The sequence below is a fragment of the Brachyistius frenatus genome, unplaced genomic scaffold, assembly GCF_029030835.1.
Source record: "Brachyistius frenatus isolate BFR_SWC_R1_liver_20210118 unplaced genomic scaffold, ASM2903083v1 Contig_186, whole genome shotgun sequence".
Lineage (NCBI taxonomy): Eukaryota > Metazoa > Chordata > Actinopteri > Embiotocidae > Brachyistius > Brachyistius frenatus.
In genome coordinates, this window is record NW_027210785.1 from 299,124 (window position 1) to 321,143 (window position 22,020).

At 39.4% G+C, this 22,020-nt stretch overlaps 1 protein-coding gene across 1 annotated transcript; it reads left to right on the forward strand.

Annotated features, from left to right (window-relative positions):
• The first annotated feature begins 529 nt into the window (after positions 1–529).
• On the forward strand, positions 530–20,161 carry myo1f (myosin IF). The gene is made up of 29 exons (XM_069718088.1): positions 530–605; positions 716–885; positions 5,234–5,362; positions 7,169–7,258; positions 7,381–7,475; positions 7,636–7,723; positions 7,912–8,001; positions 9,643–9,774; positions 9,901–10,035; positions 10,925–11,057; positions 11,511–11,707; positions 11,844–11,924; positions 12,078–12,164; positions 12,343–12,429; positions 12,552–12,719; positions 13,911–13,996; positions 14,087–14,168; positions 14,259–14,365; positions 14,443–14,541; positions 14,642–14,786; positions 15,516–15,630; positions 15,728–15,897; positions 16,125–16,270; positions 16,655–16,801; positions 16,889–17,037; positions 17,222–17,284; positions 17,765–17,972; positions 18,957–19,117; positions 19,204–20,161. Exons 2-29 carry the CDS (start codon positions 883–885, stop codon positions 19,278–19,280), a joined length of 3,270 nt encoding a protein of 1,089 aa, XP_069574189.1. The 5' UTR covers positions 530–605; positions 716–882; the 3' UTR covers positions 19,281–20,161.
• Positions 20,162–22,020: the final 1,859 nt, after the last annotated feature.

Below are 22,020 nucleotides of genomic sequence, written 5' to 3' on the forward strand. Positions count from 1 at the left end.
TAAATGCAAATGCAAAATAGGACAAATGTGACTCCACCTGACAGAGGATACATCATGACTAAAATGAGATGCTAAAAGAACATCAGATAAGGTTATCAGGAAGAGACCTCCACCCCTGACCCCATCAAGAGGTTTTAAACCTTACCATCAATGTATGAGACCAGATCCACTTTGATCTACATCTCCTGTACAGGAACCTGTAACATTAACACTCCATAAAACAGCAGAAACATCAATTTGACACCCACACAGACACACACTCACTCCTGTAGATTCTGTTTGAAGCCATCAGTTATTATGGGCGTTGGAAGCAGCAGCCTCTGACAACACAAACACGACGTGAAGCAACCACAGCCTGGGTGGAGCCGGCAGCTCACAACTGAAACACCATCATTTGGTAACAGATTGAAGATAATTATCACGTTGTTCCCATCGACACTCATCTGCAGTGTGGCTCATGAGTCGTATAGACTAATTGTGCTGTTAACCTCAGACACCGGCTGTTAACAAAACACTGTCGTCAGCCGGTTGGGTCATTACTTCATCCTCCATCTTACCACTCTGATCATGAGAGAAATACAGAAGTAACTGCTCAGCTTTGTGCGGTGAGTATGTGCATCAGTGTGTGTTATCTCTGAGCAGTTCTTGTTTCACACACTGAGCCTGTGGGAGTATGAGGAAGTAGTTTTTGAATGTTGCACTGTCTGTCTTGCAGGTTGCTGGCTGCCATTAGCTCCGACTGTCCCGCTGGGTGATGGCTGCAGTGTGAAGAGGGCAACCTGTGAATTTTAACAGCACGCACATACACACACACACACACACACACACAAACACACACTCTCTGGACAGTGGATACCTGAGGAGGAGAGCCCCACCGGAACTATGGTGCAGTACTACACCTTTATTTCCTCTGAACAGCTGTATCGATCATGTGTGAACACCAAGGCTTGTGTAAAAAAAAAAACGTTTCTTCTGTTTGCAAAAGTGACGACAGCTCTTAATGAACTTCATTTAATGTCAGTAGTTTCGTTTTTACACACCAAAGGAGGGTATTTTGTGCTTTAAAGTTCATTTCGACATGATACGAGATATGATAGCTTGTCTTAAAACGCCATCTCTTCAGGGAAATTCAGCTCTTTCTCACCAACAGCAGTGAGTTTCCTCTTTTTTCAGGTCAAGTCTTTAGGTTGAATCTACACCAAAGCTGCCAAATACATTGATTGCACTGCTGTGTACTTGATTTGTGATCATATTTTGGATAAAAACAAATTTAGATTGATGAAAGTCAGAAAACACAGGTGTGTTGTTTATAAAGAACAAGAAATGCACATAAAATGTTGTGTCCATGCTAAAATAAGCAGAAGAAATGCTTGGTCTTAAATTCAAAGTGTAAATATTGAGCTGTGTTATAATCTCACATAGTGTTTATTGCATTCAGGGAGGGCTAACAAAGTGAGCTGCAGGCTGCTGCAGTAAGAGTACCGGTATAATGTAGAAGGTTTAGAGGGTTTCACAAGAGGCGGTGATGAGGTGAGAGGGGGAAGTGGACTCTAGGAGAGGCCTATAGTTTCTGTCACAACACTTCCTCCTCCTGCTCACAATGGTCCCCACAAATCCGAAACCATGCAGGCCTATTGTTGAAGTCATAGTGTGTGCTCACGGTCCCTTAAACCCTTCTAAACAGGCAGATTCAAGGGGGAAGACATTAAAAATGTCCACCCCTATTATCGTTCAGGTATTACCCTTTCAAAATAAGAGCTGGAAGTGTGATGCAGGCCTTAGCAGATGGCTTTTAAAAGTATGTTGCACACTCAATTATAATATGACTTAGCTACAAACAGTGAAGGAATAAAGGCAGTGCGACAGAAATAACTGTTGAGCAGTGAGACAAGTGTTATGAGATCAATTTATTCCGTTTTTTTCTTAATTGTGTAGAAGGTTCCAGTTTAAAGACGTTAAGTTGTGAGATCTCAGCTGTTGTGACTTCTTCCAAAACCACAATGTTTCTTGCAGATGGTATTTTGATTGTGGCTTTCAAAGCATTTTTACACCAGCAGAAAATTCTCTCAAGTAACTTTTCGACGTGTAAAGAGTGTTTCTCAATGAAGACTTGTTACAGTGACACTGTCACATTTTCCCTCAAAATCAGGATCTTTTTTTTTTTAAATGTTTTTTTAACGCTTTAAGCATCACAAAGTCACAGTCCTTTTTTTGTGAATAAAAGTTCTTTCATCAATAGAAACCTCCATATGTAAAATCTTGTTCCTCAACTAATTAAATTACAGAAATGACTGTAACAATACAAACAACAGCCTTGTGTTAAATAAAGGTGACAAGAAAGACATTTAATATCAATCAATAAGTCTAAAAAAAAAAAAAACCACCTCGGTAGTAAAGTCACAGATGTAGAAGATGGATTTCAACAGGGAGACTGCTCCCAATTGAAATGAATTTTGACAGATTTAAGTCCAGAGTGCAGAAAGTTCACAAAACTGATGAAATTCTTAGAGCGTTGCTGTGAAGCCAACCCCTGAGTTAATGCCTACAGTATGATTCATGAACCAACAGGTGAGATGTTAGACACCATCTGGCCCAGAAATCAGGTCCAGCTGAGTGTTCAGACAGAATGCAAAGCAAATGTTATGATCTGACTCATAAACGTACAGAAAGCGAGGAAAACGAAGAGTTCAGTCAGTGGCTGAGGTGAATGATGGGTCGCCCCTAAAGACACTTCACACTCATGAGAAGACCATAACTGTGTCCTTTTGTGATCTTCAACTAGTGACACAGTGTTTCATTCTTACTGACATGTGAGGAGCTGGTTGATCACCTGGTTTACATAAAAGGAGAATGGACAGAGTTGTGCAAGAAGCAGCAGAGTATCCTGTAATTCTCTGGTCTGTCTGAACGTGAATGGCAGGAATTTAACCGTTTAACACTCACTGGCCCTAACTGTGTTAAATTTTGCTGTTTTATTTTTGAAAGGCATCAACCAAAATAAACATCAATAGAAAGTACAAAGTCTCACGGTTCAAAAAGCATAATCTTTTTGAACATACCAACACTGCAGCAAGAATAGCAGCAGCAGTTCCAGTAATAAGTGTGCATGTGCAGCAAAACGGCAGTGCTTGTCTATAGACGCACACGTTTGTTGAATCACTAAATCTTGCGCAATTTGTCTCGCAGAAATAGTCTAGCAAGCAAAATCATTCCAAACTTCTTGTCATTTTTTTTACAAAATGAGGTGAAACCTCTTCTGTTGGTTCTTTTAAAGGGCAGACACACGGTTTTTTATCTTGCAGCGTTTCCTAACAAAACGTCAAAATCTGCTTTATGTTCTCGAGTTAAAGGAAGCTTCTGACGATCTTCTGTATTCATCTTATTGTCATATTGTCATCACGACCCTTGGAAAGGCCGGACCTGATCCTGTCAATAACTTTGTTACAGTGTACGACATGTTCCTTCATTACGACGGATCTGATCTAGATAGAGTCTGTAGTTTATTTGGACTCAGCCCCACATACACAGTCCTGCTGCTATAGATATAATCAATATATGTTATACTGCAAGTACAACACTCAGTTAGTTTGGGTCCTCTCAATGGATTTGTTGGGATAACAAGTGGTTGCCACTTTGGTTGGCTTTAATTACATCTAAACCTGTGACTTCCATCTGAATTTCCCCTCGAGGGTGTTTAAATTTAGAAGCAAAACACACACTGAATGATTTCACACATCACATACACTGTGTGTTGAGTATGTGCTTCCACACAGACTTTCTTTTAAGTCAGCACTGCACCTAACACTGGACACATGTTATCTCTTATATTGACTTTCTCCACATCTTTTTGTTCACATTTTCCTCAAGCTTAATCTGACATATTTGGTATCTTTGGAAACTATAGGAGCGAGAATTTTAAATAAAGTTCACTGTTGTTGTTTTCTTTTTACAAACAGAGTTTGCATTGATGATCGGATAGAGTTATAGGTTTAAGTTTAAAGTCTGTGCTCTTTCTTTCTAATAATTGCAGAAATATTTGACTTTCAATAGAGATTTTAAATAGATCCAACTGGGTGTTGGGAAGAACATAACAAATTAAGTATAAGAGAAGAAAAAAATATGTGAAAGAAAATGTCAAAATTTATTAATATTGCAGGCTGGAAATGACTTTTCAGATACTAATGATGATTTTTTTTTTTTTTTTTTTTTTTTGCTGTTAAATGGCTATGATAATAATAACACTTGATACGAGACACAGCATGTAAGGTATACCGGTGGGCTTTCTATCTGGGAAGCAGTAAATATAGGTTGAAAGGCCCAGACCACAGCCCAACCACCATGCCAATAGAACGACCTGTAAAACTTCACACATCAAACAAACCAGCATCCAGATGCAGGAGGTGACAGTCGCTACCGTGGCTGCATCTACCTGTCGTTTACGGCGACTGAAAATGATCCTCCAGTGGTTTCAAAATTACCTCAAGGTCTACTTCCATTAGGATGCGATGACTAGAAACAATGCTCCTGCCCAGATGCATATATTCAAGCAGTGAATTTGGGTCGGGCTATTTAACAACCGTTTGAAATCAATCTATCCTATCAGAAGAATCACGACCTTATTACAAAAAGTAATTTCACTGCACAACAACCATTCAAGTTTAAGCAGTTGTTTATTGTCAGGCACTCTGCATGTTGAGGCACTTTTAATAATGCTTCTCTAAAATGTCCAAATTAGAAAATGAGCTCACCTCATCTGTCACTGGTTGCCTGGCAACTAGACCCAGCTTCCTGTGAGAGCAACCACAGGGGGTTTATGTTCTCATAAAATGACTTTGCTAATGCCAAACCTCTCTTTCAAGTTTACCAGAATCATGAAATACCCTATATTTGTCCTACAGGCTTCAATGCTCTTTCTTTCGTTCTTATTTAATGTATAACTAATCCATCTGTAAAAATTTTCGTGAGACTTTTTGAACCTGTTAGATGACCAAATCTTTTAAACTCCAGTTGCAATGTAGAAAAAAAAAACCATTGTCTCATAAGTGTTATTTTGTATGATTTCATTTCAAACACAGGAAATTACACATTTACTTATGTCCCAGATTGTGGTAGTAATTGTGATGAGGAAACTGAACTTGTGTAAGATGGATGGAATGTCCCTTTAAAGTATTTATAAAATGGTAATACTTTCTGTACCCAATTTCTGCATGTCTTTCTCTGCTGTGTGATTCAGGCAAAGTACCACTGGCAGAGTCAAAATGTGAAACAAAGTGGAGTGGACGACATGGTCCTGCTGTCCAAGATCACAGAGGACGCTATCGTGGAAAACCTCAAGAAGAGATACATGGACGACTACATCTTTGTATCCTACAAGCAGACAGTTATATCAATGTTGTTTTAATTTGTGGCTGGTTGTAATTTTGTACATTGTAACATTCAAAAAAGCATCCTGTGTTGTCAGGAGATCACATTAACTATTTTACAGGCAGTTTAGCCATAATGTGTCAATAATGTGATTGTCAGCGGATATCATTGTCATACCTACCTCCACATTTAATCGCACAAAAGAGATCAAAGAAAAATTCATCCTAACTTTCAGTGTAATGTGGGGCCTTAATGTTCCTGTCTCGATTTATCAAACAGATTTTGCATCAGAGCCTCTGCTTACACAAATGTCTCCGTCCCTACCCTCAAACACACTGCTCAGTGGACCAAAACAGAAATACTGTACAGTCAAACAATCATGCAAACAAATATGGACATAAACATGAGAAATTCACTCTTCCTCTTTTGCGTTGACTCAACAGCTCACTTCTGTCTTCTTAAAGCTCAGCTGAACTTCAAACCTATATTTAGAAAAAAAAAAAAAAAAAAAAAAAAAAGATTGAACATTAAATCCATGGCCAAGAGCAGCTGACGTCACCTCAAGTAAAACTACACCTACACAATAAGTCATGATTACAAAGTATTTATAATTGATTAATGGCTAATATGATTGACAACTCATCATTAAATGTTAGTCATTCGTTATGTAAAGGATCCCTGTAGTTCGGGTTACTCTCCTTGGACCTTTAAAGTAGTTCTTTTTATCAGCCTAATCAGGAAGTGCGTGGACTGTTCAATGGTCACGGCTGTAACGCAGACTTTTAGGAAATACTGAGGACATATTGGATTCAGTATTTCCCCCACCAACAGGCCCTGTGTCTGGTGATGGAGGCCGGTCCATCACTGTGATGCAGATTTAAATAGATCAACAGTTGCCAACTTGTTTTTGACATTTGGGTTTTGAGTGAAATTTCTCAACAATTACTGGATGTTATGTGGTTCAGACATTTATCCCGCTCAGGAAAAATCTATAATCTTGTAGGTTAATAAACATAAAATATTCTGCTTGGAACGATGACGTTTGTCCGTTATGGATTTTCCCACAAAAAGGTTTCAAGTATCTCCTATCTCATACTTCACAGTAAAGTTCATTCTCAATGTGTATACACTGGAGGCTTCAAGTTTCCATGTCACACTGGTATAAGTTGAATATTGGACCAGGATTGACTTCCCAACTATTTGTGATGTCACAAATCATTCTCGGAGGCCTGCCCCTTAAAAATCAGATTTTTACCGAGCATAGAGAAACTTTCTCCCCTTCAGCAGATGAATGTGAAAACAGCCTTCTAGTTTTAAACTCTTCACACACATCATTGTGCACAGTGAAGCTCGAACATTCAGCTGTCAGAACAAGGACAAAAACATTATTTTGACTTGAGGCTGATTTTAAGTTATTGTTATAAAGTGGTACCAAAAATTGACGCCGTACAAAATCCCAAAGGCTGAATCACTGCCGGAGGTTGTGTATTTCTGATTGCTTCACTTTATTGCGTAAAGACAGTTGGAAGTATGGTTCAACTTTATTCTGACGATGTTATGAGGATTGTTTAAAGAGTAAAATTGCAGAGGCATTTCTCGAGACTACAAATATAATATGGAAAAAGTTCATGGGACCTTTAAAGGATTCTTAAAATGCTGATATTATAACTTTATTTTTAAAAATAATTCCTGACTGATCTGTTCAATCCCATATTGGTATCACTCTTAAAGTTGGATCACAGTCAGGCTGTAGTATAAACATGTTACACATTATTCCCAAACTTTCCTTAACTACCCTCCTCAGACATACATCGGCCCCGTGTTGATATCAGTTAACCCCTTCAAACAGATGCCCTATTTCACTGACCGAGAGATTGAACTCTACCAAGGAGCTGTGAGTAAAACCCTCCAATAGTTTTCTCTCAGAGTTCTGCAAACGTGTGCCTTATGAGGTGCCGCGGTTCCTCTTACTGTCGTGTGCCTCATTAACTTGAAGTGATCCGCCTCTCTCTGCAGGCCCAGTACGAGAACCCCCCGCACATCTACGCTCTGACTGATAACGCATACAGAAACATGATGATCGATGGAGAGAACCAGTGTGTCATCATTAGGTGACCATGACAGTCCCTATTCTCATTCATATACTTGTGTTCGTCATTATCTTTCATTACATCAATGTCTGGTCTGTGCTGATGTGTCTTGTGTAATGATGTGTTGTTTTGTTTTGTGGTGTTGTGTTCTACTACTTTTTGTGTCATTGCACTGTGATAGCGGTGAAAGCGGTGCTGGAAAGACAGTGGCTGCCAAATACATCATGGGCTACATTTCCAAAGTATCTGGAGGTGGATCAAAAGTGCAGGTATAGACTGCAACTTACCTGACCCTTCAAAATGACACTTTGTTCTGGTTATTCTGTGTTTCACTCCGTGTCCCTGTGTGTGTGTGTGTGTGTGTGTGTGTGTGTGTGTGTGTGTGTGTGTGTGTGTGTGTGTGTGTGTGTGTGTGTGTGTGTGTGTGTGTGTGTGTGTGTGTGTGTGTGTGTCGCAGCATGTAAAAGACATCATCCTACAGTCAAATCCTCTGCTGGAAGCCTTTGGTAATGCCAAGACTGTCCGCAATAACAACTCTAGTCGTTTTGTAAGTGACATATTTACTTTCAAGCCTACTGTTAATGCTGTCTATGAAGTTTATTTAGTTCCTTAAGTTGATATTTATTAATAATTGTACCGTTTTCACCTGAGTTTATATTGTAAAATGGGAGCACATGACAAAACACAAGGTATGGGTTAGGTTAGGTTAGGTTAGGTAGTTACTTTATTAATCCCCGAGGGGAATTTTTTTTCGCTACAGCAGCATACAGAAGCAATAAGATAATCAGCAGCTGTAGTTTTCAACTATACCACATGACACAATTTCAGAAGCATAAAGTTAGCTTTTTCTTGATTTTTGACCACGTTAGCTGTGGGGTTCTGTTTGTGCCCAAAATATGTTGACATGTGACAAAACATTTGTCAATGTCTAGTCAACTATGAACCGTACTTCTGTATGCATGTATTTGTGCCCCTTGTTGTTGTGTGTGTCGTCCAATTGACGTAGATGATGTGCATGTTGACATATTAATGGCACAAAGGGAACCCCATAGATAGCAGGATGATTCCAGACATGGGCATTTGTTGTTTTCAGTAAAACAGCTGAAAAACTTTTGTATTGGATAGATTGTTGTGAAATTTGGTACACGTATTTATATCTGTCCATACATGTCAAAATGTCCATTTATTTTGTAACAAAACCTGCAAAACTAAAGACACTGCAGTTGGCCTCAGATGTGCTTTGTGTTTAGTGCCAAGCACATGCTATTGCGCTAACTTGCGAGACTAAAACGGTGAACATTATAAAGACTATGCATGCTAAACATCAGCATATTAGCATCCAACAGCCTGTAGAGTTATTAAGACTTACTGATTACTGATTGAAAATGACTAATCATTCCAGGTCAATGAATTAAAATATCACAATACTGACTTGTTGTGTTACCCAAAGATCCGCAAGAAGCATTTACACATGTATCAAATTATTTACTCACCTACTGCAGTGTTTAATGCACCTTTTATTTTATTTGCCTTTGTGTATACAGTTTGTGTGTGTGTGTGTGTATTTATTCATTGCTCTTATTTTTTTTCTAAAAAAATATTTTTATATATCTTATTTTATTGCATATGTATTTGTAAATTTATGTTCTTCTCGTGTGCCCCTTTTTGTGTTTCTATGCTGCTGTGACGACTAAATTTCCCCACTGTGGGGTAAATTAAATCTAAGTCTAAATCTGAGTCTAAAAAGCATTGCTGCAGCTCATGCATTGGTTTGATGCACACAAAAATACATTTCTCTGTACTGGCTGTCATTTCTCATCAGAGGTGGTCCTGATACTCAACTTTCACACCTATAAACCACATGAACATGCATATGTGCAGCTTCAGCACAATACATCACGAAATCAATTTGTTAGACTTCCCATCACCCTTGATGTCGCATCAGGGATCTTGTGTTCAGGTCAGTGCAGTGAGATGCATGCAAGCTGTTTTATACCGTAGATGTAACTTGGACGTTGCTTATCTTTCATCCAGAAAGCCATTTTGATTGTGATTAATTTAAAACTATTGTCAGTTTGATAAGGCTGTCAGGGCACAATGAGGAGAATTTCTCTTGTTGTCACATTTACCTGCTCACTGTCTGTTTGTCACCACCTGAGGGTTGATTTTCATTCATTTCATTCACCAGGGGAAATACTTTGAGATTCAGTTCAGCAGAGGAGGAGAGCCAGACGGTGGGAAAATTTCTAACTTCCTGCTGGAGAAGTCGAGGGTGGTGAACCAGAATGAGAGTGAGAGGAACTTCCACATTTACTACCAGGTCAGAAGCTGATGAGCTCAGTCACGAATCAGTGTTAGCTACTTTAAATCACACCTTGAACTGGGGGGTGCCAGATACAAAAACAAAATGTGTAACGTCTTCTGTACTTCCACTGTTGTCGTCCAGTTGATAGAGGGCGCCAACGCTCAGCAGAAAGAGGGCCTGGGCATCATGACCCCAGACTACTACTACTACCTCAACCAGTCTGGGACGTACAAGGTGGATGGGACCAACGATAGCAAAGACTTCCAAGAGACGATGGTACTTATTGTTTTCTGTAGATTGTCTATATTGTACCTGACTCTATAGCAGTGTAAACACATGGCTGGATAAACCTGCTAGTAAGCCTCAAAGCAACACTTAAATAGTGAAAGGAATACTGATATCAGAAAAGAAAAAAAACACATTATGCTACACAAATAGACGTCACACGTTTTTTTCTGCCTTTCTGCTCACTATTTTTTGTGAATTACCATGTTTGTAGCCTCTTTTGGCCGCTAACAATGATTCAAAGGAATCAATCTGACAGGTTTGGAGGGAAATGTCAGTCCTTATGGAAATGTTTACACTCATAGATAAGAGGTTGTACAGCATTATAAAAAATGGGGGAGACGAGTGTGCATTTCTATGCTTGAAGAAGAAATGGTCCCAGGTTTGCCATGTGCTAATATAACTGAACCCTAACTAATTGATGATCTTAATTCGGGACCTAATAGGAGATGCTTTGCTCCTTTTAAACTCATTTAGTAATGCATCCTTGAAGTGCCACAGCTTTCACACTGCTAATTACTCTACTGATTTCTGAGTAGCAGGCTAATTAAAAAAGACCCGTTAATCCGAATTAAACCTGTTTTATTGTATTTAGTTATGAGTTCAACTGACTTACAACCAACAAACTTAAGAAAAAATGTTGATGTTTGAAGGCAGCTTTTCTCTTTTTTTGTGCTAATTGACCTTGGTATAAGCATATTTATGTATCCGTACATATTTATATAAAAGACTGGAGTCTTGTATTATACATCAATATTCACCATCCAGAAAAAGGAGGAAATAAAGATGTATTACAGAATAAAAAAAATACCTCATGTTTGTCTGTGGAGCTTTAACAAACAGCTGCCCTCTCTGTCTGCTTTCACATTGTGGTCTCCAGGAAGCCATGCAGGTGATTGGGATCCCCTGTGACATCCAGGCTCAGGTGCTGCAGATCATCGCAGGTATCCTCCACCTGGGGAACATCAGCTTCATAGAGGCAGGCAACTACGGGAAGGTGGAGAGCACGGACTGTGAGTGACACGCCTTCACACTCACACATATATGCAGTCACACGCGGATTCGGTCCTCATGCATATGCACACATTCCCATTGTCTCCCTGAGGGATACAGCAAATTAGAGCTCACCATGACAAAAGCAGCCCCCTGACAGTCACCCTGTTAATTGATAGAATCTGTTCACATCAGTACGAGCTTGTTTTTTTCTGCTTTGTTTGCTGCGTAGGGACTCACTGCTCAACAGATAATTGGTGTTTACATTCAGGTGCTATCCAGCATTACTCCACTTTTCTCTCAAAGTCTTTGCTTACATCCACATTTACAGTGTAAAGAAACATTTTCAGGCCATCTGAATACTCAGTATTGAGGCTAAATATGTTACAATGTTTATTTAAAAAAAAAATTTGACTAAACTAATTTATTTCACTTCATTTGAATGATATATGTGCTGTTTTGTTTTGTTTCAGTGCTCGCCTTTCCCGCCTACCTGCTGGGCATTGACCCCAACCGCCTGCAGGATAAGCTGACCAGCCGGAAGATGGATTCAAAGTGGGGAGGGAAGTCAGAGTCCATTAACGTGACCCTGAACCAGGAGCAGGCCACCTACACACGAGACGCCCTGGCCAAAGCCCTCTACGCACGCCTCTTTGACTACCTGGTGGAGGTAGGCACACTTTACAATACAGTTACAACAAAAAGAGACTAAATGTAGTGGACCATTTTCTTCTTGTTCAAAGGAGATATGTACACTCACTCGATGCATTTGTATATTTCTCTTCTTTACTGTCTGTGTCCTGCAGTCCATAAATAAAGCCATCCAAAAACCAAATGAGGAATTCAGCATCGGAGTACTTGACATTTATGGTTTTGAGATATTCCAGGTTAGTTCTCTTACAACTTATGGATGCATTAACATTTAAAGGCAGCCACTAGAATATAAAATGTTCATTTTATAGATTCAGCACAGCAGAGTTTTTTTTTTTTTTTTTTTTTTTTTTACTGTTGTCTGACATCAGCTGTGTTTTCCTCTGCAGAGAAATGGTTTTGAGCAGTTTTGTATCAACTTTGTCAATGAGAAACTGCAACAGATCTTCATTGAACTCACTCTGAAGGCTGAGCAGGTATATATAGTGTATTTATTGCTTTTCTACATTTTGTCTCTGTATTTGTTTTCCTTGTCTTTAGCTTGTATGACGTAAAGACTGAGCTTCTATTAGGTCTGAATATAGTAAAAATGTATGTCCTAGAACCTATTTCCACTAGTTTTATTCAAAATATTTGTGTCTAATTTCCTCTCAGGAAGAGTATGTTCAGGAGGGCATCAAATGGACACCCATCGAGTACTTCAACAACAAGATTGTGTGCGACCTTATTGAAAATAAATTGGTAATCTCATAACTGTTTTTACTTGACTTATGAATAGGACATTGTCATTATTTTTTTCTTCTTTTATCTATTTGACATTAAAAAAAAAATGAAATTCTTAAACAGCCATCCTCTCCCTGCAGAACCCTCCTGGTATAATGAGTGTGCTGGATGATGTATGTGCCACCATGCATGCCAAAGGGGAGGGCGCAGACGGCACTCTGCTGCAGAAACTGCATGCCGCTGTGGGAACACACGAACATTTCAACAACTGGAACTCCGGCTTTGTCATACATCACTATGCTGGAAAGGTAGGAACCTGAAATCAAACCAAACTAACCCACTTTAGCAGAAATACTCGCTTTGACCAAGCAGAAACCTCCAGCGCTAAAAAAATTAAGCCAATGCAGAAGTGCCATAAGCTGCAGTTCCTAGAATGGCCACTTGAGGCTTCAATCCCCACAGACCTCCATGTTAAAATGCCCAACTTTGCAGTAGAAATAAACACGTCCACCTGTTAAAAAAAAAAAATTCAAAATCTCTTTTACAAGAGAGATCTGGCCAAGATAGAAGCCGTACAAATTTACTACTATGAAAATGCAGCATACACAACATGATATACACAATCCACAATAAATCAGCAAAATAACAATTTAAACATATTGTATTGGGGCTAAAAGTTAAGCAATAATTCCGGGTGGTGCTTCCTTAAGTGACAGGTGGGTGCCTTTACAGTTTGCTAGCTGCCTGCAAATTTCAACCACCAAGTTTCATCAGCTCCACCCACACACCAACTTTTTGCCCACTTTTGAATCCACCAAGCATGAGGTGAAGTTAGGCACTGACAATATGGCGGCAGCTAAAGCCACCTGTTAGCGAGTTTCGAAATTGTTTTTCAAGAAACCTGTGGGTGGCGTCACAGAGGCTAGATCCCTTTTTATAGACAGATTTGGCTTTGACTAAAGGACCAGTGTGTTGGATTTAGTGACATCTAGTGACAAGGTTGCAGATTAACCAACTGAACACCCCTCTTGTCACCTTGCCCTTTCCAAACATGGCCTCGAGGTAACATAAAAACTCAAAAGGCCCTCTCTAGAGCCGGTGTTTGGTTTGCCCCTCATGGGCTACTGTAGAAACATGGCAATGCAAAATGGTGGAGTCCATGGAAGAGGACCCGCTCCCAATGTACATAAGAACTCACCCTAAGGTAACAGAAACACAATGATTCTTAGTTTCAGGTGATTAAATACCAATGAAAACGAAAACCAAAGTTTTAATATTAGAAAATAAATCCTACACACTGCATTTTATTTATTTTCACTGGTGATGTTGCAGTCGGGAAGTCTCAATGACTGCAGATGTGTTGGGAGATTGAGGTTTATTCACATCAAGAAATTGGGATTAACATTTGAATTCAGAATTGTGTATAAAAACCTGACATTGACCCTTAATTAATGTTTTCCTGGTGGGTAAAGTTTTCACCTCAGTAATAATCATCTCAGGTGTCGTACGATATCAACGGCTTCTGTGAGAGAAACAGAGATGTTCTCTTCCCGGACCTCATTGAGCTCATGCAGAGCAGTGAATTGTGAGTCTCCTTTACTATTAATCTGATAGATTAATTTTTCCATGTTTAGTGAAGAAATACAGTAATAAAATCTTAAACTTGTGTCTTTAGTAACTTCATCCGTAGCTTGTTCCCTGAAAACCTCAACACAGATAAGAAGAGCAGGCCGACCACAGCGAGCTCAAAGATCAAGGTGGGAGTTGAATGTATTCCATAACACAGAAGAAAGAAAGAGGTTTTAGTTTGTAACAGCACATTGATCACACATTGATGTTTCCAACAGAGACAAGCTAATGATCTGGTGAGCACACTGATGAAGTGCACTCCCCACTATATCCGCTGTATCAAACCCAACGAGACAAAACGGCCCAAAGACTGGGAGGAGAGCAGGTCGGCATGCCCACAGTGGGACACATACAATAAAACATTTTAAACACTCTCTGATCCGTGGTCGTATCCGTTTTTAGGGCGAGGCATCAGGTCGAATACCTCGGCCTGCGGGAAAACATCCGCGTACGAAGGGCTGGATATGCGTACCGCAGGGTCTTCAATAAGTTTCTGATGAGGTGAGTTTCAATCATGTGTGTTATCTGTTAAGCAGCTCAAAAACACACTCTCATTGTGACTTTTGTTGTGTGTGCCTGTGTGTGTGCTTGTTGAATCCAGGTATGCTGTTCTAACAGCTGAAACATGGCCGTGCTGGAGAGGTCCAGAGCAGCAGGGGGTCCTTCACCTCCTCCGGTCTGTCAACATGGACAACGATCAGTACCAGATGGGACGCACCAAAGTCTTCGTCAAGAACCCAGAATCGGTACAGAGCTCTGTATATATTTTTAATCTGGCTGGTGTTCACTCTGTATTGACCAATGGGGAAATGTAACTACCTTTACAAATTCAAATCTTACATGGAAAAACTATGACAACAGCGTCTTCCCAGGTTTCTGCAGGGCTTAGGTGCTGTGGTAGTGGTGGTGGGCACTTATTTGGCAAAAGAAAACAGCATTTGCTCGTAATTATTGACTTTTATCATAACAATATTTATTTTTAAAGTGCATTGTCCGATATACAAATAAATAATTACCAAACACTGGTAAAACAAATCTCATAGCGAAGCTTTAGTGGCTTAGCTGATGTGAAAATGCACACAGTCCTCCCAAATCTGGAGTCAGATAGATGTGGGACGAAGTGGTTTCCACAGTTAGCCGACCATCTGACGAGCAGCTCTGATGGAGATTACTATCCACTTAAGTAATGTAATTAAAATTAGCTCCAACTCGACAACAGTTAAATGCTCCTCACACTTGAATACATCAGCAATAATTATCTATAAATAAAAAATAAAATAGTATGACACTTACTGGGCTGTTTTAAGTACATTTAGCAAAAAAATACCTTATAGATTAATATCTTATGATAAATTAGTTGCTGATTAAGAGATGTTCTACATAACAGACAGCAAACTGATTAAATACTATAAAAAAAATGTATTCCAAATTGAATGATAGATGTGAATTTTTACTACATGGTGTGTTCCCCCCAGCTGTTTCTGCTGGAAGAGATGAGGGAGAGGAAGTTTGACACCTTTGCCAGGATCATTCAGAAGTCCTGGAGAAGATACATCGCCTGGAAGAAGTACGAACAGATGAGAGAAGAGGGTGAGTTACAAAAACTTTACATTCACCACATTTTGCCCATAAAATCACTCATTTTGAGGTGTGACTCTAAATGTTTGCCTTACTTTGTGTCGCTCAGCCTCGGACATCCTGTACAACTCCAAAGAGCGGAGGAGGAACAGCATCAACAGGAACTTTGTTGGAGACTACCTCGGGCTGGAGCAGAGGCCTGAGCTGCGACAGTTCCTGGCCAAGAGGGAGCGCGTCGATTTCGCTGATTCAGTCAACAAGTTTGACCGCAGGTTCAAGGTGGGCAGCTCTATGAAGCATTGTGCTTCTGTATTTTAAAGAATACAGTAAATATTAGAGTTTGAGATGACAAATTCATCACAGTTTCCACTTTTAAAACTGTGATGAGTAAGATCGCATGTTCACACTCTACCTCTTTCCCAAAGTCACCCACTCTTCTTCTCCTTTCTGGCATCACCCACAGTTCTCACTTCGATTTTTTTTTTTTTTTTTCCCCCACAACACAGTCCATCAAGAGAGATTTGATCTTGACCCCGAAGGGCATCTACCTGATTGGTCGAGAGAAGGTGAAGAAGGGACCGGAGAAGGGACAAATAAAGGAAGTGCTTAAACGAAAGCTTGAATTTGGAAGCATCAGTGGTGTCTCTCTGAGGTAGGTCGTTGATTTACAAGTAATACACCACTTAACATGGCAATAGGAACATTTGTGGTTGATGCTGTGATGAAAATTATGAGAACTCGCATGATTCTAACCTCGTGTATGAGAAGCATCTGTCGCAGCGAGAGTAAAAATAGCAAACAATTTTCTAGAGAACTGAGAGTTCACAGAATTTGTTCTTCTTTGTATTGTTTCCACAGCTAACAACCTGACATTTTCAGGACAATTTTGAAAAACATGAATTACTGCATTTTTAAAGCAGACATGTTGTTTTGACTTTTACTTGAAGTTCTTTCAGTGTCTCAATTACAAATGCCACTTCCTTTTTCTATTTTAATTTGGGGTCAGACGCTGGTAAAAGTTTGTTTTTTCCTCCAGTACCAGACAGGATGATTTCTTCATCCTGCACGAGGCCCAGTACGACAGTCTGCTGGAGTCCAACTTTAAGACAGAGTTCCTCAGTTTGCTCTCTAAACGCTTCGAGGACTTGACCAAGAGAAAACTGACAATCTCCTTCGTTGATAGGTAGAACAACACACAGCCATTTGTTTGCATGAAGAATCACACACAGAGAGAAAGAGATTTCTAACACACTTTTAATCCCCGACTCAGACTGGAGTTCAGAGTGAAGAAGGAGGGCTGGGGTGGAGGAAGCTCCAGAGTGGTGGTGTTCCAGAGAGGTCAAGGGGATCTGGCCCAGCTCAAACCTGGAGGGAAGACCCTCGCTATCACAATAGGGGATGGTCTGCCCAAGTCCTCCAGTAGGTTACAAGAAATATTGACAAAGTACAGATTTGAAATAATCAAGTGCAAAGCAAAACTTTTGATCTAATTTCACACACAAATTTAAAGAAAGTACAAATACGAAGAGATGAGAATAAATAACATGTTGCCACAGATAGTTTGCTGTATCCAGATGTTTTAATTGTACATTTGTTTCAATAGAACCAACCAGGAAGTCTGCTCCACAGTCTCGTGGTGGGGGCAGAAATCCCGTAGCCAGCAGAGGTAAATCACGACTCCTTGCTAATTTATACTTCAACTTTTCTACATTTCAGAGGAAAATTTGGTCCTCTCTACTCCACTACAATTATTTGTCAGCTTTATTTACGGCTTACTTTGTTTTGTGAGTTTATTTTACAGATTCTCCAGACAGGAGTTACGAAATCACCCTAAAAATAGAACACAATATTACAATTACAAAGTTATTGAGATCATTTAGGAGCATGCAAAACAATTGATAAAACATTTGAATACCATTTGATATATGTTGCAGCTTATACTGTCTAACAGTATGTAAATCAGTAAAACATACCATACACATCTTAATGTAACAGCAATAACAACACAGTAATGTAATACAACACAGACAGGGGTCATTATAGGTCACAGAGAGTAGTTCACTGCTCACATCTCTGTTTTCTTATTTAAGTAACTTTTTCAGTGAATAGTTTGTCCTTACTTTTACTTCACTTTCTTTCTCCTCAGCGCACCAGAATGGAGCAGCCAAGTTCTCCAGGGGTCCTAACAACCAACAATCAGACAGCACATATTCTTCCTCGCAGAAACAGGGCCGAACACCCAACACAGCGCTCCCCAAACTGAGCACCCAGGGGGCCCCCCGACCACCATCCCACAACCAGACTAACCAGGCGAACAGAGATTTCCTGAATGTACCTGACCGGGGCATGTCCGGGTAAGAGAGATCACCCTGTGACATATGGGAAAAGGTTGAGGTGGTGACAGCGTGACTAAAATCCACGCATACAGGTTTAATGAGCTGTAAGGGCTTGTCAAGGTGAGGCTCAGTGCTTGCTGTGCCCAAACGCACGAGTGAATGTCGGAGTCAGATAAACCTGTTTATAGTGAGCTGAAGTCCTGATGCCTCCTTCACACTCGCTGCTGTTCCACTGGTTTTGTTGTTATGCTCGAAACAAACCAGTTTGTAACAGCCACATTCGAAGGCAGGTCAGAAAGTGTTACATTAAAAAGTGGGGCAAGACACAAAGGTTACATTCAGGCAGTCTGTTTTTGAATGTATTCACAAAACAGACAGTAAGAAGTTATGTGACGGAAATCTGCACATCTGGGAGTCCCTATTCTAAGATAAATGAACACTTAAACCGTTTGGATTTTAATAAGAAAAATTAAAAAAAAATCAATTTGTCAGCATACAAAAACAGGGTTTTGTAGCAGCGCCATAGCACACGTAGCTCATCAGTGTTACTGTTGGTTCTTCCCTTGTTCATTATATGCAGCCACGCACTCTGTAATGTATCTTTCGAACAACTTTAGCTGTAATCTCTGTTGTCTCTCTGGTGCCACATGATAAGCACGCGGCTTTATTAAGAACACTCCTATTGCATTCAAGGACCGGCTCACTTTGCTGAACTGGTGATGTTTAATTTGAGAACGTCTTGGGGGGGAAATTGTGTTTGTTAAGTATCCCTAAAAAGAAGAATTATCTCAAGAATCATATATATTTTTGTGAATGTACAAAGCTGTGGTTTTAGTGATTTGTCTTACAGTAAAAAGAAGCATTGTTAAAAATGATAAACCTTCAACTGGAATGTTATCTGTGGTTTAACCCTGCCTGTCTGCCCATTTATCCTCAGAGAAACAATTTCCTGTCATCAGCAGCTCCCGTCACCCCTTTGTCATTTGTCTCTCTTCTTCACAGGCAGCAGAGGAAAAGGAGCATCAACCAGCGACCTCCTCCTGCTCCTAAACCTCAGCCTCGACCCCAGGGTCCTCGCTGCCGGGCGTTATATCAGTACGTCGGCCAGGACACGGACGAGATCAGCTTCGAGGTCAATGATGTGTTTGACCTCGTCAAAGATGGTGTGTGAACAAAAGACAGACAGATAAAGAGGGATTAGAGAGGTTTGATCAATGTGGTTGATTTAAAATGGTTTGTGTCTCCGCAGATCCATCAGGCTGGTGGACGGGCAGGATTGGAGGACACGAAGGACTCTTCCCGGGTAACTATGTGGAAAAGATTTGATGAAGACTCGTGGACCTGTCTGTTGTTTGTTGAGGAATATGTGTACTCGTACGATTTGCTAAAGAAGCTGCCTGTGCGTTGTTCGTGGTCGATCTTCATTCATGATGGAAACGGAGCTGTTTGAAGGTGGACCTTGATGACATTTGAGCCGCAACTAACTAGTTTGGCAGCCCGCTGTACAAAGAGAGGACACATTGTTGTTGTGGTCATGATTGTTAAAACTCAACTGCACAGAGCTGCTCAGGTTTCATCTCTGTTGTTGTGTCAAACAACCTTGTTGTGAACGACTGAGCAAAACAATCTTTGACTTCGCCTGAAACTCCTTTCTTTGAGTTGTTACTTCACTGAATGTGACTTAAAGCGTCAGTTCAGCTGTAACAGAAAAATGACTTGAAAATACTGCATCACTTCCTGATGTCTGCAGTGTTTCTATTCACCTGAAGCTTTTCTCAACGTCAACAACCACCACTGCTCAGTATTCTTGATTAAATCTGCAGCGTGATATCAAGTAAAAATAGACATTTGAATTACTTCTGCATAACAACAAACTGTTTCAAATCAAATCAAAGCCACTGAAAGAAGCAATATTTTGGTATGTTTTTTTTAAAACTTTTTTACTAATGGATTTTACTAACAACAATATTTTCTTATATAAATTGATCTCAATAAAAACAGAAAGAAATATATTTTCATATTTTTACCTTTTGCACTGAGGATTATGTTGTCATTAATAAGATGAGAATGAATGATTTTACGTGTTTATTTCTGCCAAATTTTCATTTTTTTTTTTTGTGTATGTGGTTAATTTTTTTTAAATAATGTGATTCCCTCACAGTCAATCAAAATAAGATTTTCCATATGAATAAAAAAGAAAAAGAAAAACAGTCTCTCAGAACTGATTTTCTGTCTACTTTTCTTTTTTTTTTTAAGTGTCAAAGTTGTGTATTTAAGGAAAGGTTTACTTTTTATCAAAAATACAGACAGACATAGGATATATGAGAGGATATATAGAAAAGGTTATTTTAAAAACAGAAATAATGCATTATGAAATAAAACAGTGTGTATACTTGTCCAGATGTACCAGTGTAAAGATGCACAGAGGAGATTTCCTGTTGTTCTTGAGCTTGAATGAAGCACTGACAGGGTGACGAGTAGTCATATGTATTTACATTGAGAGAAGATTTATAAATGAAAAGATTTCCTCCAAACCTGTTAAAAAAGATCAAAAAGCTTTCAAAAGATCAAGATACTTTATTTGTCCCCATAGGGAAAGTTTGTTTGGACTCTGCACTGCACAGTAGATACAGATGAACAGCACACAAAATGAAATATAAACCAGCAGCCTAAAACCCAGGAAGATAAAACCAGCAACAAAAAACTTGCAGCATCAGCTCATAGACCCATTACTGGTGGTATCTTGCATTACCTGGTGTCTAGAGTCCTGATAACAGGCGGTCATAAGTGAGTGGAATGTTTCACCCTGCGTCGGGGGGGCTCTGCATCTTCTCCTGGAGGGCAGACCTCCGGAGCTGGAGCTCAGTGTGTCGGATTGGTGAGTACGACACTCCCACACTGCTTTTTGTGCTGACTCGGTCTGTTCATTAGTCAGCTGGAAGGAGTGTTTATTTTTAACACCACGGATTTTCACCATGGGTTTAATCAACTCGTCAATTTGGGATTTCATCTGAACTGTTTTCCAGACTGAGCAGTGATCCTACAGCAGATGATAGGACACCTCAGAGCATCAAGTTTCTGTTATCACGGCCAGCTCCTGAACAGTCAAATCAAAGATAATTATAACTCTCAAAACAACAGAAGCACTTTGTTTTGGGGTGTTCAAACCAGAATCAGTGTTGGAGGAGTTGCATGTTTCAGCTGTAAACAGGAAACAGCACAGAAAATAAAACCTACTCTGTGTCTCAGCAGCCAGGACTTAATTTAAAGCTCTGCAGCCTGCAGCAATTGGATTAGTCAAAGCTTCTCAACACCTGGTTTTCTCTATATATGCAGGCCCCTGACAGATTATTTCAACAGCACATCTCTGCCTCAGAGATCAGGGATCAACATGGCAGTGTGTGGTGGAATGTAACTAAGTACATTTACAGGGGTATTAAAGTTCCTAAAAAAAAACAACCTCTGAACTAACGTTATTTCCAGTTTCTGCCACTTTATACTCTCCCTCCAATAATTCAGAGGCAATTTTCGAAAATTTTAATCGCTGGTTACATTGCTGATTCAAATCAATTTTATAAAATATAACTATAACTAAATATTTTTATTTTTATTGGCAAAAAGACCTTATTGATCCTTTGGGGAATCAGTGATGAATTACTGAGGTAAAATTACTGCAACATCAGTAATTACAACACAGTAATATAATGCAAAATACTTTACTTTGAAATAGGCTGTTCTGCATAATGAGTACATTATCTTTTAGTACATATGACTATTACTTTTATCAGAATACTTCCACACTGTATTGCTGTTTTTAGCTACTTAAATGTATGTATAAATTATATATAAATGTATATATATATATCTATATATAATATATATAGATATATATATTTATTTATATAGTATTTTTTTGTTTACTAGAATAGGCTAAATATAGGCTCATTGATATGAGTCTAACTCTATTTTGTTGGTTGTATACGTATGTGTACTCTGGGATACGTTTTAGCGGCTACTGAAGTAAAATGACATGGTTGTATTTACTTGCAGTAAGCAAAATAAATTA